The 12484-nt window shown below is 42.8% G+C and overlaps 1 protein-coding gene across 1 annotated transcript in view; it reads right to left on the bottom strand.

Moving 5' to 3' along the window:
• The window catches only part of MARCHF10 (membrane associated ring-CH-type finger 10), a gene marked incomplete at its 3' end in the record, with an annotated part of 74776 nt that overhangs the window by 15400 nt on the left and 46892 nt on the right, over positions 1-12484 (bottom strand). Inside the window, exon 8 of the mRNA XM_081345021.1 lies at positions 5902-6011. Within this exon, the coding sequence (XP_081201147.1) occupies positions 5902-6011 (110 nt within the window). The remainder of the gene's footprint in view (positions 1-5901; positions 6012-12484) is intronic.

Below are 12484 nucleotides of genomic sequence, written 5' to 3'. Positions count from 1 at the left end.
AATATTGCATTGGAGTTTAGCTGCATCAAATGGGGAAAAATAGTGAAAACTGATGGAATCAAAATACCCTATCCAAAAGTCTGAATTAAGATGATCACTATAAATTCCTGGGTATCCTTCAAGCTGACTACATCAAGCACACTTCAGTCAAGAAAAAGATTTGAAATGAATACATCAAGAGAGTGAAGAAGATCTTAAAGTCCAAACTCAGTGAAGGAAATACCATCAAGGCAATCAACACCTAGCCATTTTCAGCTGAAATAGTGGACTGGATTCAAACAGAACTAAAGGCCCTGGATAGGAAAAGCAGAAAAATGACAATGAATCAGGAATCATCCACACAATAACATTGATAGACCCCACTTACCAAGGAAAACGGGCGGGCGTGGACTGTTGCAAACATAACAGAAGAAAAAGGGCATTGGAAGAATATCTGGAGGACAGTGACCAAGATGCCCTGAACTTAGTATACCAGGAAGGCCTACTGAGTACTGGAGAGACCAAACTTGCCTATAAGAAAGACCAAATGAAGAACAGAAAGGAAGCATGGGAAGAGAAAGCATTATATGGCCAGTACATTAAAAAAAAACTAGCAGGGAAAGCAGATAATAAACTGCTTAGCAATGGCTAAGAACAGGAAAGAGACAGGGGAGCTAATTCTGGCACTTTTGCACTTAAAAGAAATAAAGTAGTGTATAATCTGGGTTAAAACATATATGTAGTAGTTTCTGTTAGTTGTTAATGGGATTTCCTTTTGATCAGAATTAAACGGCGAGACTGGAAAGAGATTTATTTTGCTTTATTTTTTTGAGGAAGTGATATGCATAAATTATGTTTAAATTATAAAACTGATTTTTTATTAAAATATATTTTGATATTTCTGGTAGCTCTTAATAGACTTTTGCTGATTAGGACTGAATGATGGGCTTTTGCAATCTGATTATTGATAGATGATATCTGGCAAGATGAGGTTTTTTTTTAATTGAAGTACTAGAAAAGATATAAAGTTAATCAGATTGTTTACGCTTGACGGAAGGGAGGTGGGAATAATCTTTTTCTTTTCTTTTTTCTATCTCTTTTCACTTTTTTCTTTTTTATATAATTTCTTTAATCTGTATTTTTTACTTTATGTGTGTACATTTTAGTAAAGATTATTGTAAAAAATATAATGAAAAAGACTGAGCCAACTTGGCTCTATGGCAAATTACTTTTTCTACATGCATTAACCTCAAAGTAATAGTATTACATAGTTCTGGAATTGCCAATATAATGCTAATGTTAGTGCCTTACAGACTCTCTACACCATTTGATATTTTAAGAAAGGTGTTTTAATTTAAAAAGTAAATGCAAAGCTAGCATGATACAAACAAAACATTTTTTAAAAAAAAATTCTTTGCATATATTAACAACATTGTCTAAGGCAGGGCTTTTCAACCGGTGGTACATTGGCACCTGGCTGGTGGTACACGACCATCCTAGACCAGTGGTAGCGGGGGAAGGGAATGAGCTAAACTGGCAGCAGTGTTGCACAAACCTGAGGGAGAGACGGCTGGAGCTGCAGGGCTGTTGGGGCCCAGCAGCAGCCCCAGGATCAACACTGGGCTCCAGCTGATTGGCGCTTCCAGAACTGGAGGTGCACTGAAGAGAAAAGGAGGAGGAGGGGGAAGAGAGGAAAAGATCTAAAAGAAGGTTTTGGTGGGAAAGGGCCAGTGAGGGGCTGCCCCTGCTCCGACCCCTGGGTGTGTGTACAGGAGATGGCAAGTGCCCGACATCCCTGCTTACCGCTCAGAAAGAAAAGAGGCACGAGAAGTGCTTCCCTTTTTCCCAGGATAACGGCACTCCACGTTCGCCACCTCCTGTGTACATCCCCAAGGGGCGGAGCAGAGGCGGCAGGATAGCCCTTTGGTGGCTCCAGGACTGCCTCATGGATCTAAGGCTGGCTGCATCCAGGATGTAGATCAGCGCCACACCCGCCACCAGCACCTCCATGGCCCACTCACTGACCTAGGCTCTCAGCCACAAGGCTTCCCTTTCACTGGGACTGCCCCTGCCCATGTGGGATAGCTACAGCTGGGGGCAGCATGGTCACCAGCAGCGCTGGCAATCTCTCCCCCTCCCGTCATCCCTTCCTAAGTGTGGAGGAAGGAAAGAGATGGGAATGAGAAGCAGGGAAGGAAGGGAGGGAAGGAAGGAGGGAGGGAGAAAGAGGGAGGAAGGAAGGATGGGAATGAGAATGAGGGAGGCAGGGTGGGAGGGAAAAAGGAAGGAAGGAGATGGGAATGAGAACCAGGGAAGGAAGGAAGGAGATGGGAATGAGAAGGAGGGAGGCAGTGAGGGAGGAAAAAAGGAAGAAGGAGATGGGAATGAGAAGCAAGGAAGAAAGGAAGCAAGGAAAGAAAGAGGATGGATGGATTAAAATGAGAGGGAGGGAAGCAAGGAAGGAGAAAGGGAAGGAAGGAAGGAAGGAAGGAAGGAAGGAAGGAAGGAAGGAAGGAAGGAAGGAAGGAAGGAAGGAAGGAAGGAAGGAAGGAGAGGCAACTTGGTTGGAGATGGCCCAGTTCACGCAGTTCTGCTTCAATGCTGGATTCATTGAGACTTGGGTTCAAAGGAGAAAGCAGTTCTGTTTTGTCACATATAAGACTTTATTGGCAATCCAAGTTAACATTGATATTAGGAAAGTATCCCCTCCTTGTGTGTTGCAAACAGCCATTTCCAGTGGAGAAAACAGGACAAAGCAGAGTGGGGAAAATATTTTCCTTTGCTATATTTCCAGTCTGAATTAGACCAAGGCACGGTTCCTACAAGAGAGTCCTTTTAAGGATTATGTATTAATAGAAAAGCAATTAACTTACCTCTGTTCCTAAACGCTAAAGCTGTTGCACATAAAAAATGGATGAGCTCTGATCAACTATCATGGCCACCATTTTGACAGTTTTGCTGTACTGTTGTCTATGGACGCCCCCAGCAAACCAGGGCCTGGTTTGTTCTCAGTCTTTTAAATGGCCACAAACTACTAGCAAAAGTGGCATTTGATCACAAGGCAAGGAGGCATTGAGAAATGTTTCCCCTTTCGCATTTAAGCATCCAAGAACGGCCAGAAAAGGAGAAAGGAAAACAGGAAAGACAAAGAGGGGAAGAGAGCAAGGAAGGAAAAAGATTGAAAGAGGGGAAGTAGAAAGGAGAATGAAGAGGGAAGGAAGGAAGGAAGGAAGGAAGGAAGGAAGGAAGGAAGGAAGGAAGGAAGGAAGGAAGGAAGATTATAATAGGAGAGAGGGAGACTCTGTGGGAAGTTCTGCCTTAACACTTGGCCATCAGTAGCCCTGCTGCCCTTTTACCATTCCCCTACCCCCTCCTCTCCCAGTGGTCTCCCATCCTATCGCGAAGGATGCTTTGGTTACAAAGCCTGATATCTTCATGTGGAGAGGGAGTGCGCCTCCCTCTGACTCAAGCACTTTGTCCTCCTGCACCCACAATGAGCAACCTGGCCAAGGAGAGTGAGCACAGCAGCAGCAACCTTGAGGAGGAGGTAAGCGCAGCCAGGCGCCCCCTCATGGAATTGGGGCTGACTGGGTTGAGCTGCAGGATTCTAGTGCCTCGGGAGCTTGAGAGCCAGGCTGGGCAGTTGCCCTCCACTGCCCAGGGCTCTGGGCAGCCTACCTCACCGTCTGGGAGTCCCCCGTGTGACCCAAGAGGGACGGTGAGGCTCCTCTGGTAGACCATGCCCTGGTGCCCACCCCAGTCTCAACCCCCTCCATCAGAGACCTCGAGATCCCACCACCCAGAGGCAACCCCGAGCTGAGCGACATTGAGCTGGCCATGCCCCCCAGCCATTGACTGCTTGTCAAAAGGTTGCAAAAAGGGAATCACCTGACCCTAGGACATGATGACCATCAGAAATATAAATCAGTTGCCAGGCGTCCAAATGTAAATCACATGACCCTGAGGATGCTGCAATGGTGTGAAAAATGGTCATGTCACATTTTTCAGTGCTGTTGTAACTTCAAACAGTGACTAAGCAAACTGTTGTAAGTTGAGGGTGGATTACAAAAACATTTTCTTTGTGATGTCATGACACAAATTTCATTATTTTTTTTCATTAGTGGAGTATGTACTAGATGTCTATGTAGTCTGAGGAAATGCTGCTTCTACTCACAGTTTGAGAGGTCACCTGTCTGCCTCCTGGATAATGGGAAAAATCATTACAGACTGCATACATATCAAAGTTGTGACTGGAATAGCGTTAAGGTGGAAAAGTCTACTTTTATATTAATATGCTTCAACCTTTTACATGCCAGTATGGTGTGTCATCATGGCAAGGAGATGTTCCTGAGATAGATCAGCAAATAATGCTGGGAAGAAATGTCAAGAGTTCATATTTCCTGCAGGGTCACCCAAGGCATGAAAGTCATCCTCCCTGCTCAGCTAAAGCAAGGAGGCCCTTATATTAGACAGCAATATAGGAGAATGCTGGAGGCAGTTTATGAATTCAATGAAAAAGGCAATGAGCCAGTTTATGAATTTAATAACAAAGACAATGAAGCCAGTTTGGTCTAGTGGTTAAAGCATCCATGAAAGCCACTTGGGTGACTTAGGGCCAATCACTCTCTCTCAGCCCAATTCACCTCACAGTCTTGTTGGGAAAAATGTATTGGCTATGTTTGTTGCCTTGAGTTATTTGTAAAAATAATAAAGGTAGGCTACAAATAAAATGAACAAATAAATCATTTTATACTGTGTGGGAGAATGCAGTCATAAATTTGTATTTTAGCAAGAAAACTGTATGGACAGATAAAATTTAAAATTTTTAACCTTAATTTAATTTTTATGTTGATTTTATATATTTTTATTTATTAGTTATATTATATTGTACTGAATCCCACTTTCAGGGAGATTGGCAATTTAGAACTTTGATAAACAAACAAACAAAAAAAATGAACAATCAAATAAACAAATAAATGTGAGTTGATACAGTGCTGGATAAAATAAGCCCTTCAGTTTAGATGGCATTTAATAATCTACTAAAGAAGGATTAAGGATATTTTGGAATACTAATGGTATGTAGATTAAAGCCTTGTGGTTGTCTGGTTATTGATTTTGCAATGTAGGAAAGAAAATCTGAAGCTGCAAAGGCAAGCTTCAGTGGGACCATTTGACATGAAAAGCATGAATATGGGAAAGTTCAACACAGTGACCTATAAAATAATTCAACTACATACTGATATCTTAACATCAGCAGAATGAAATGGACTACAACTGGACACTTTCAGTCAGAAAGTTACACTGTTTACTGGAGCACAGTAAAAAAAAAGACCAAACTAAATGACGATATGGTAACAGATAGAACTGACAATGAAGATACTGAAATGGAGGATAGTTCTGCCTTCTAGAATGTTGGGAGAAGACTCCTGAGAATACCACAAATTGCTAAGAAAACACATGGCTCAAGGCATGAATTACCAAGTTGAAATTATCATATTTTGGACACATTATGTAAAGACCTAATTGTCTAGAAAAGTCTATAATGTTGGAAAAGATGGAAGAAAAGGAAAGAAAAGATGAGCAGTAGCAAACTGATTCAATTACAGCAAAGGATAGGTATACCATTGGAAGACCTAAAGGATCTGATTGGGAACCAGCCATCCTGAGATTTATATCTATGGCTATTAAGAGTTGGCATCAACTTAATGGCGCATAATCAATTAACAAATCACACTAATGTGCTTAACAGTTATAGAAGGCTTTTTTTCTCATAGATTGAGGATAAGATTAGGAAGATATTGCATAAAATTCTCCTTTAGATTTCTGGGTTTCAGGCAGGTTGAGTTTTCATCAAGGAAGATAATCAAAAATATTTGCTTTCTTCAACAAAGCATGGATTTACCAGAGTAGCTGATTTCTTACCCGAGATTGTTGGTGATTCCTGTAGTAGTCATTCACATTAAAATCATCAAGATCTACAGTGAGAGTCTGCTTACACAGTTCACAGGTTTTCACTGCACCAAGTTCAGCACCTAATGAACACAAAGGTTTTTTGCTATCTTATTTGTAGGATAGATTTACTGGAGTTTAAATAGTTGAATATACTCTCCAATTATTTTACTACATATTTGATCAGTTCATGGCTGTATATCCATTTTGTAGCCACAATCACATTATAGAATTAGTATTTTGTTTACTGATGCTAACATATTGATATCCATTTTACAGACATTTATTTGTTTATGAAATTTATCTTACCACAGGGTAACTGTGCAGTTGAGACATGCTTCAGATGTACAGATAATGTGTGTGTGTGTGTGTGTGTGTGTGTGTGTGTGTGTGTTCAAATGACTGGAGACTACTTGGGCAGGTCCCTCCAGTTTTCTTGGCAAGATTTTGGAACTGATTTGCCATTGTCTCCTTCCTAGACAGAGAGTGACTGGTCCCAAATCACCCAGGTGGCTTTATGCCCACGGTGGGACTAGAATTCTTGTTCTCCCAGTTTCTAGCCTAATGCCTTAACCACTAAACCAAATTGGTTCTTACATTAATAGGAAAATATAATTCTTTTGTGTTGGAGGCAATTTATTGCACATTTTTTGAGCATTTATAAAAAGTTGCTTAGTAATACCCTAATATGAGAAGTCTGAAACCAATACCAATCCTCAGATTTCTTTTTACTACTGGTGTTTTCCTAAGATAATAAAATGAAAAATAAATAGATAGAAATTGCTGAAGAACAAAATGACCAGGAATAAAAAGAAATAAGAAATAAAGTGTTTCACTTAGCAATTCAAATGGATGCAGAACAATCCAGCTACTGCAGCAGTAAAATAAAACAAAAAAGGAGGGAATGGAGGTATATATATAGTCATGCAAAATGGAGGTGAGAATCCCATCTAACGATCACCTCAGCTATATAGGTTTCTGGTAATAATTCTAAGTATATATAAAGTTCATATATGTGATACACAGACACTACAATGGATAAACTACTTGCTATAAAAACCTGAAAGTTTCCACCTATCCTTAATATGTTCTTATATCTGTGAACTACAAGTAATACAGGGCCTTTCAAACTTTTCACAGATTGTACCACTTTAGGACATGACAATATTTGAGTACCACCAGTGCTTAGCAAGGTGTCAAAAACCTGATGACTAAAAAAAAAGGGGGGGGAGGATTTGGGGATTTAATGATTAGATTCACTTGTTTTATAGAAATGGCTAGTTTATAATATTATGGAAAAGTAAAAAGTTGAGGTTCAATGTTAATGCTTCCTTCTACTGCAACAGAGGAAGTCTGCTCTTTTTCCCTTCTTCCCCCCACTTTCTCCCCCTTTTTCCTCCCCACTGTATCCTACTATTTGCTTTTGTATTTTTGTATTTTATTCTATAATCTAATAAAATGTTACAAACTGTAGAAAAAAGTAAAAAAGTACCAGTTTTAATTTCTTTGGTGGCTGTTCCTTTGCTGAATCACTTTCCCTTTGCACTGACAAATATATGATGAATTTATCCATGTTTATTAATATGCACCACTAGATCAGGGGTCTTCAAACTTAGCACTTTTAAGGCTTGTGGACTTCAACTCCCAGAATTCCTCAGCCATCATGGCTGGTTGAGGAATTCTGGGAGTTGAAGTCCACATGTCTTAAAGTTGCTAAGTTTGTAGACCCCTCAGCTAGATAATCGGCCCTTCTTCCTCTCTCCCTCTCCTCTTCTTCCTCCCTGCCTTCTGAGCTCTCCTCCCACAGTGTAGTAAGAATGTACCCCCCTAGTCCCTTCCCTGTACCCTTAAAGACACAGGAATCAAGCACAAATCAAGAAAGGCTCACAAAAGCCTCCCAGAATAAAGAAACACTAAATTCCGGAGGTTTTTTTCTCTTTAAGCTGCCTCAGGCATGTCTCAGTTTTAAACAATGTAGCAACCTGAGCCTAAAAGGCTTGGCAATTGCAAAAAGCGATAACCTTAAATAAAGCCTGTTTACCTACAAAGAAAACTTGCTAAAAGCCATAGACAGACTCAAGATAAGGGGGTAAAACTAATTACATTTGTTTAAAGGAATTAAACTTACGGAAGCCAACACTTTGAATTCATTGCTAGCCTTTGTGAAACAGACTAAAATATTCCAAAAACCAAAGCACACAAACTGAGCCTCTGAAATACAAAATGCTGTAAAAACTGTATAAAAATCCTTATGGTAATCCATTCAAGCTGCCAGCTGATCAGAAACCCACTGGCTTCCGAAATAAACCCACCTTCTTTCTGACATGCTCGTCTCCTGGCTTTTCATTTCATCAGCACTGATTGCATTCTCCTGACTGAAGAAAATGAACCAGGGGACCATTTTTTCCAGCAACAGCTGCTGCTTCTTCCCTGTCCATGTTTCCTCTCTGTCTCTTTCCACAGCTTCTTCTCTATCCCCTTCTCTGTCCCTATTGTCTTTTTCCCCCCTTTCCTGCCAAAACCACCACCTTTTATATCCTCTCTCCTTCCCCCCCCCCACTTTTCTCTTCAGTTCACTTCCAGCTCTGCGCTGCTTCTGGAAGCACCAATCAGCTGGAGCCCTGCCAATGCTCCTGGGGCTTCTGCTGACCCTCTCCCTCAGGCTTGGGTCCACTTCAGCTCATTCCCCTCCCACTACACTTCTTTAGGATGGTCACGTACTACTTGCCATGTGCCAAAGTACCACAAATGGTAAGCGTACCACCAGTTAAAAAGCCCTAGCCTAGGGGGCCATGGCCAGCTCAATGTCGCTCAACTCATGGGGTGCCTGTAGGGGTTGTGGGTGGGGCTGGGGGATCTGTGGGTCTCCAGTGGAGGGGGTGGGACTAAGGTGGGTGCCAGGACATGGTCCACTGGAGGACCCTTCGTGTCCTTCTTGGGCCACATGGGGAACTCCCAGAGTGGAGTGGGCAGCCCGGCCCTCGAGCTCCCGGGGCACTAGGACCCTGCAACCCAACCCACTCCAGTCCCACTTCCACAAGGGGGTGCCTGGCTGTCCTTACCTCCTCGTCAAGGCTGCTGCTGATGTGCCTGCTCTCCTTGGCCAGATTGCTCATGGTGGGTGCAGGAGGGCAAAGTGCTTGGGTCAGAGGGAGGTGCACTCCCTCTCCATATGAGAAGACTTGGCTTTGTAACCAAAACATCCTTAGCGATAGGATGGGAGACCATCAGGATAGGCCAGGAGGAGGGGGCAAGGGGATGGCAAAAGGGCAGGACTTCGCTCAGACCCTTCCTCCCTCTCATTCTAATCTCCCTCCTTCTTTCCTTCCTTGCTCCCTCCATCCCTACCGTCCCTCTTTCCCTGCCTCCTTGCTTCTCATTCCTTCCTTCCTTTCCTCCCTCTCATTGTCCCAACCTTCCTTCCTTCTCTCCCATTGTCTCTTCCTTCTTTCCCTCCCTCTCATTGTCTCTTCCTTCCTCCCTTCCCTCCCTCTCTTTGTCCCAACCTTCCTTCCCTCACAGTCTCTTCCTTCTTTCCTTCCCTCCCTTTCATTGTCCCTTCATTACTCCCTTCCCTCCCTCATTGTCCCATCCTTCCTTCCCTCCCTCCCATTGTTCCTCCTTCCTTCCTTCCTTCCTTCCTTCCTTCCTTCCTTCCTTCCTTCCTTCCTTCCTTCCTTCCTTCCTTCTTTCCTTCCTTTCTTCTCTGCCTCCCTTTGTCATTCCCATCTCCTCCCTCCCTCCCTTCCTCCCTCCCTCCATGCCCAGAAAGGGGAGGGGGAGAGGCTCCTAGCACAACTGGTGGCCATGCTGCTGGTGGCCAGAGCTTTAAAGTCCACTGTAAATTCCTGGACAAGAGCCGCACAGCCTTAAGAGCAGAGTGGCGAAAAGATATTTGTGATGAGGGAGGGAGAAAAACAGGCAAGAAACGCAGCAGGGGAGAGGTCAGCCTCCACAAGGAATGAAGAAAGGCACCATCCCTTTGCACACTTGACACACCCAGCTCTGTGGGCTCCGGGAGAGGGGACACTGCAAGCAGAGTGAGTCCACATTACTTGCGCTACGCCACCCAGACCCCAGCCTGCTTGGTTTTGGCAGGCAGTGGTGTTCTCCTCACTGTGCCGAGAGGCTGGGCTGGGCGAGGCGAAGCTGGCAAGAAGCCGAACCCACCTTGGCACATGCAGAGGCGGCGAAGACCATGTGGGGCCTGGCATCCCAGGTAAAAGGGAAGTGCTCAGAATGCAGTCAGACTGTGGGGCAAAACAATCACCTGGGACTCCAGACCCCACGCGGTCTCCACCTCCTCTGTGCATGCCAAGGTGGGTTGTTTTATCTCTTTAACAGCTGGCCTGTTTTATCTCTTCTCTCTCCCCTCCTCCTCCTTCTTTTCCCTTCAGTGCAACTCCAGCTGACTCTTCCTCTTCCAAAGGCTGCATCTTTTTTTTTCTCTCTCTCTCCTGCCAAAACTGCCTCCTTTTATATCCTCTCCTGTCTCTGCCCCCCCTCCTCCTTTCTCTTCTGGATGAGCCAGAAGTGCCGATCCCAGGCCTTTGTCTCGCCCCAGCATTCCTGCAGCTCCTGAGGACTCTGTCACAGCAAGTCCTGCACTGCACTGCTTTGGCTCATTCCCTCCCCTGCTACACTTGGCTAGGGTGGGCAGGGTCACATACTACTTGCCAGGTGCCAATGTACTACTGGTGGTATGCGTAACACCAGTTGAAAAGCCCTGTCTTAAACTTCAAAAGAGGTGATTTTAACAAACTCAGAGAGAACCTAGGAAAGATTCCATGGATGAAAATCCTAAAGGGGAAAACAATTCAAGAAGCATGGGAAACACTGAAAAATGTGATCATAGAAGCCCAGTCCAGCACAATACCACTGAAAAAGAAAAACAAGAAATTCAAGAAGAAACCAGCATGGCTGCACAAAGATCTCTCTGACAAATTGAAAGCAAAAAGGACAAGTACACAAAATGGAAAGAGGGGAACATAACTAAGGCTGATTATCAGCAGACAGCCAGAACATGCAAAGATGAAGTCAGGAAAAATGGCTCAGAATGAACAAAGACTTGCAACAGAAATCAAGGACAATAAAAAAAGTTTCAACATATTAATAACGAAAAAAGTCAAGGAAACTATAGGTCCACTATTGACATAAGATGGCAAGGAAATAACAGACAGTAGAAAGAAAGCAGAGCTGCTTAACTCATTCTTTGCATCAATCTTCACACAAAAAGAAATTATAGCCCAACATGCCAAAAAAACTACTGCAAAAGACAAATTAGAAATAAAAATTAAAATAAGCAAAAAATGGTAAGAGAACACCTATCTGACCTTGATAAATATAAACCATGAGGACCTGACAGATTACATCCCAGAGTTCTGAAGGAGCTGGCAGATGTTATCTCAGAACCATTGCACCATATCTTTCAAAAATCCTGGAGCATTGGGAAAGTACCTGAGTATTGGAAAAGGGCTGTTGTGGTTCCTATTTTCAAGAAAGGAAAAATAACAGACCCAGGAAACTACAGACCAATCAATCTAATATCAATACCTGGGAAGATCCTGGAAAAGATAATCAAAAAACAGATCTGTGAACAACTAGAAGCAAACAAAGTTATAACTAGTAGCCAGCATGGGTATGTTAAAAACAGATCATGCCAAACCAATCTTATTTCATTCTTTGATAAAGTGACTAAATTAGTAGACCAGCAAAACACTGTGGACATAGTATACTTAGATTTCAGTAAGATATTTGACAAAGTAGACCACAACCTACTTCTTGGAAAGCTAGAAAGAGGTGGAATAGACAATATCACCACCAAATATATTTGTAGCTGGCTGACAAACCATACTCAATGAGTAGTCCTCAATGGTTCTACATCCACATGGAGATAAGTAAGTAGTGGGGTATCACAAGGCTCTGTCTTAGGCCCAGTACTCTTCAATATCTTCATTAATGACTTAGATGAGGGAATAGAAGGAGAACTCATAAAATTTGCAGATGACACTAAACTGAAAGGAATAGCCAACACTCCAGAAGACAAGCTCAGGATCCAAAAAGATCTTGACAAACTTGAACAATGAGTCCTATCCAACAAAATGATCTTTAATGTGGAAAAAAGCAAATTTTTACATTTAGGCATGAAAAAAATCAAAGGTATAAGTATAGATTAGGCAAGACCTGGCTCAAAAACAGTAACTGTGAGAGAGACTTTGGAGTCCTAGTGGACTCACTTGAATATGAGCCAGTAGTGCGCAGCCGCCGCCAAAAAAGGGTTGTATCAACAGAGGCATAGAATCAAGATCACACAAAGTATTAGTACCACTTTATAAAACCATAGTAAGACCACACCTGGAATACTGCAACCAATTTTGAGACTTTGGGAAAAATTCAGAGAAGAGCCACTAAGATGACCAAAGGCCTGGAAACTAAAACATATCAAGAACGGCTGCAGAAATTGGGTTTGGCTAGTCTAAAGCAGGGCTTTTCAAACAGTGGTACTAGTACCACCTGTGGTACATTGGGACCTGGCAGGTGGTACATGAAAATCCTA

Source organism: Vipera berus (assembly GCF_964194415.1).
Source record: "Vipera berus genome assembly, chromosome: Z".
Lineage (NCBI taxonomy): Eukaryota > Metazoa > Chordata > Lepidosauria > Squamata > Viperidae > Vipera > Vipera berus.
The sequence above is the reverse complement of the archived record's forward strand: the minus strand, read 5'-3'. Positions and strand labels throughout refer to the sequence as shown.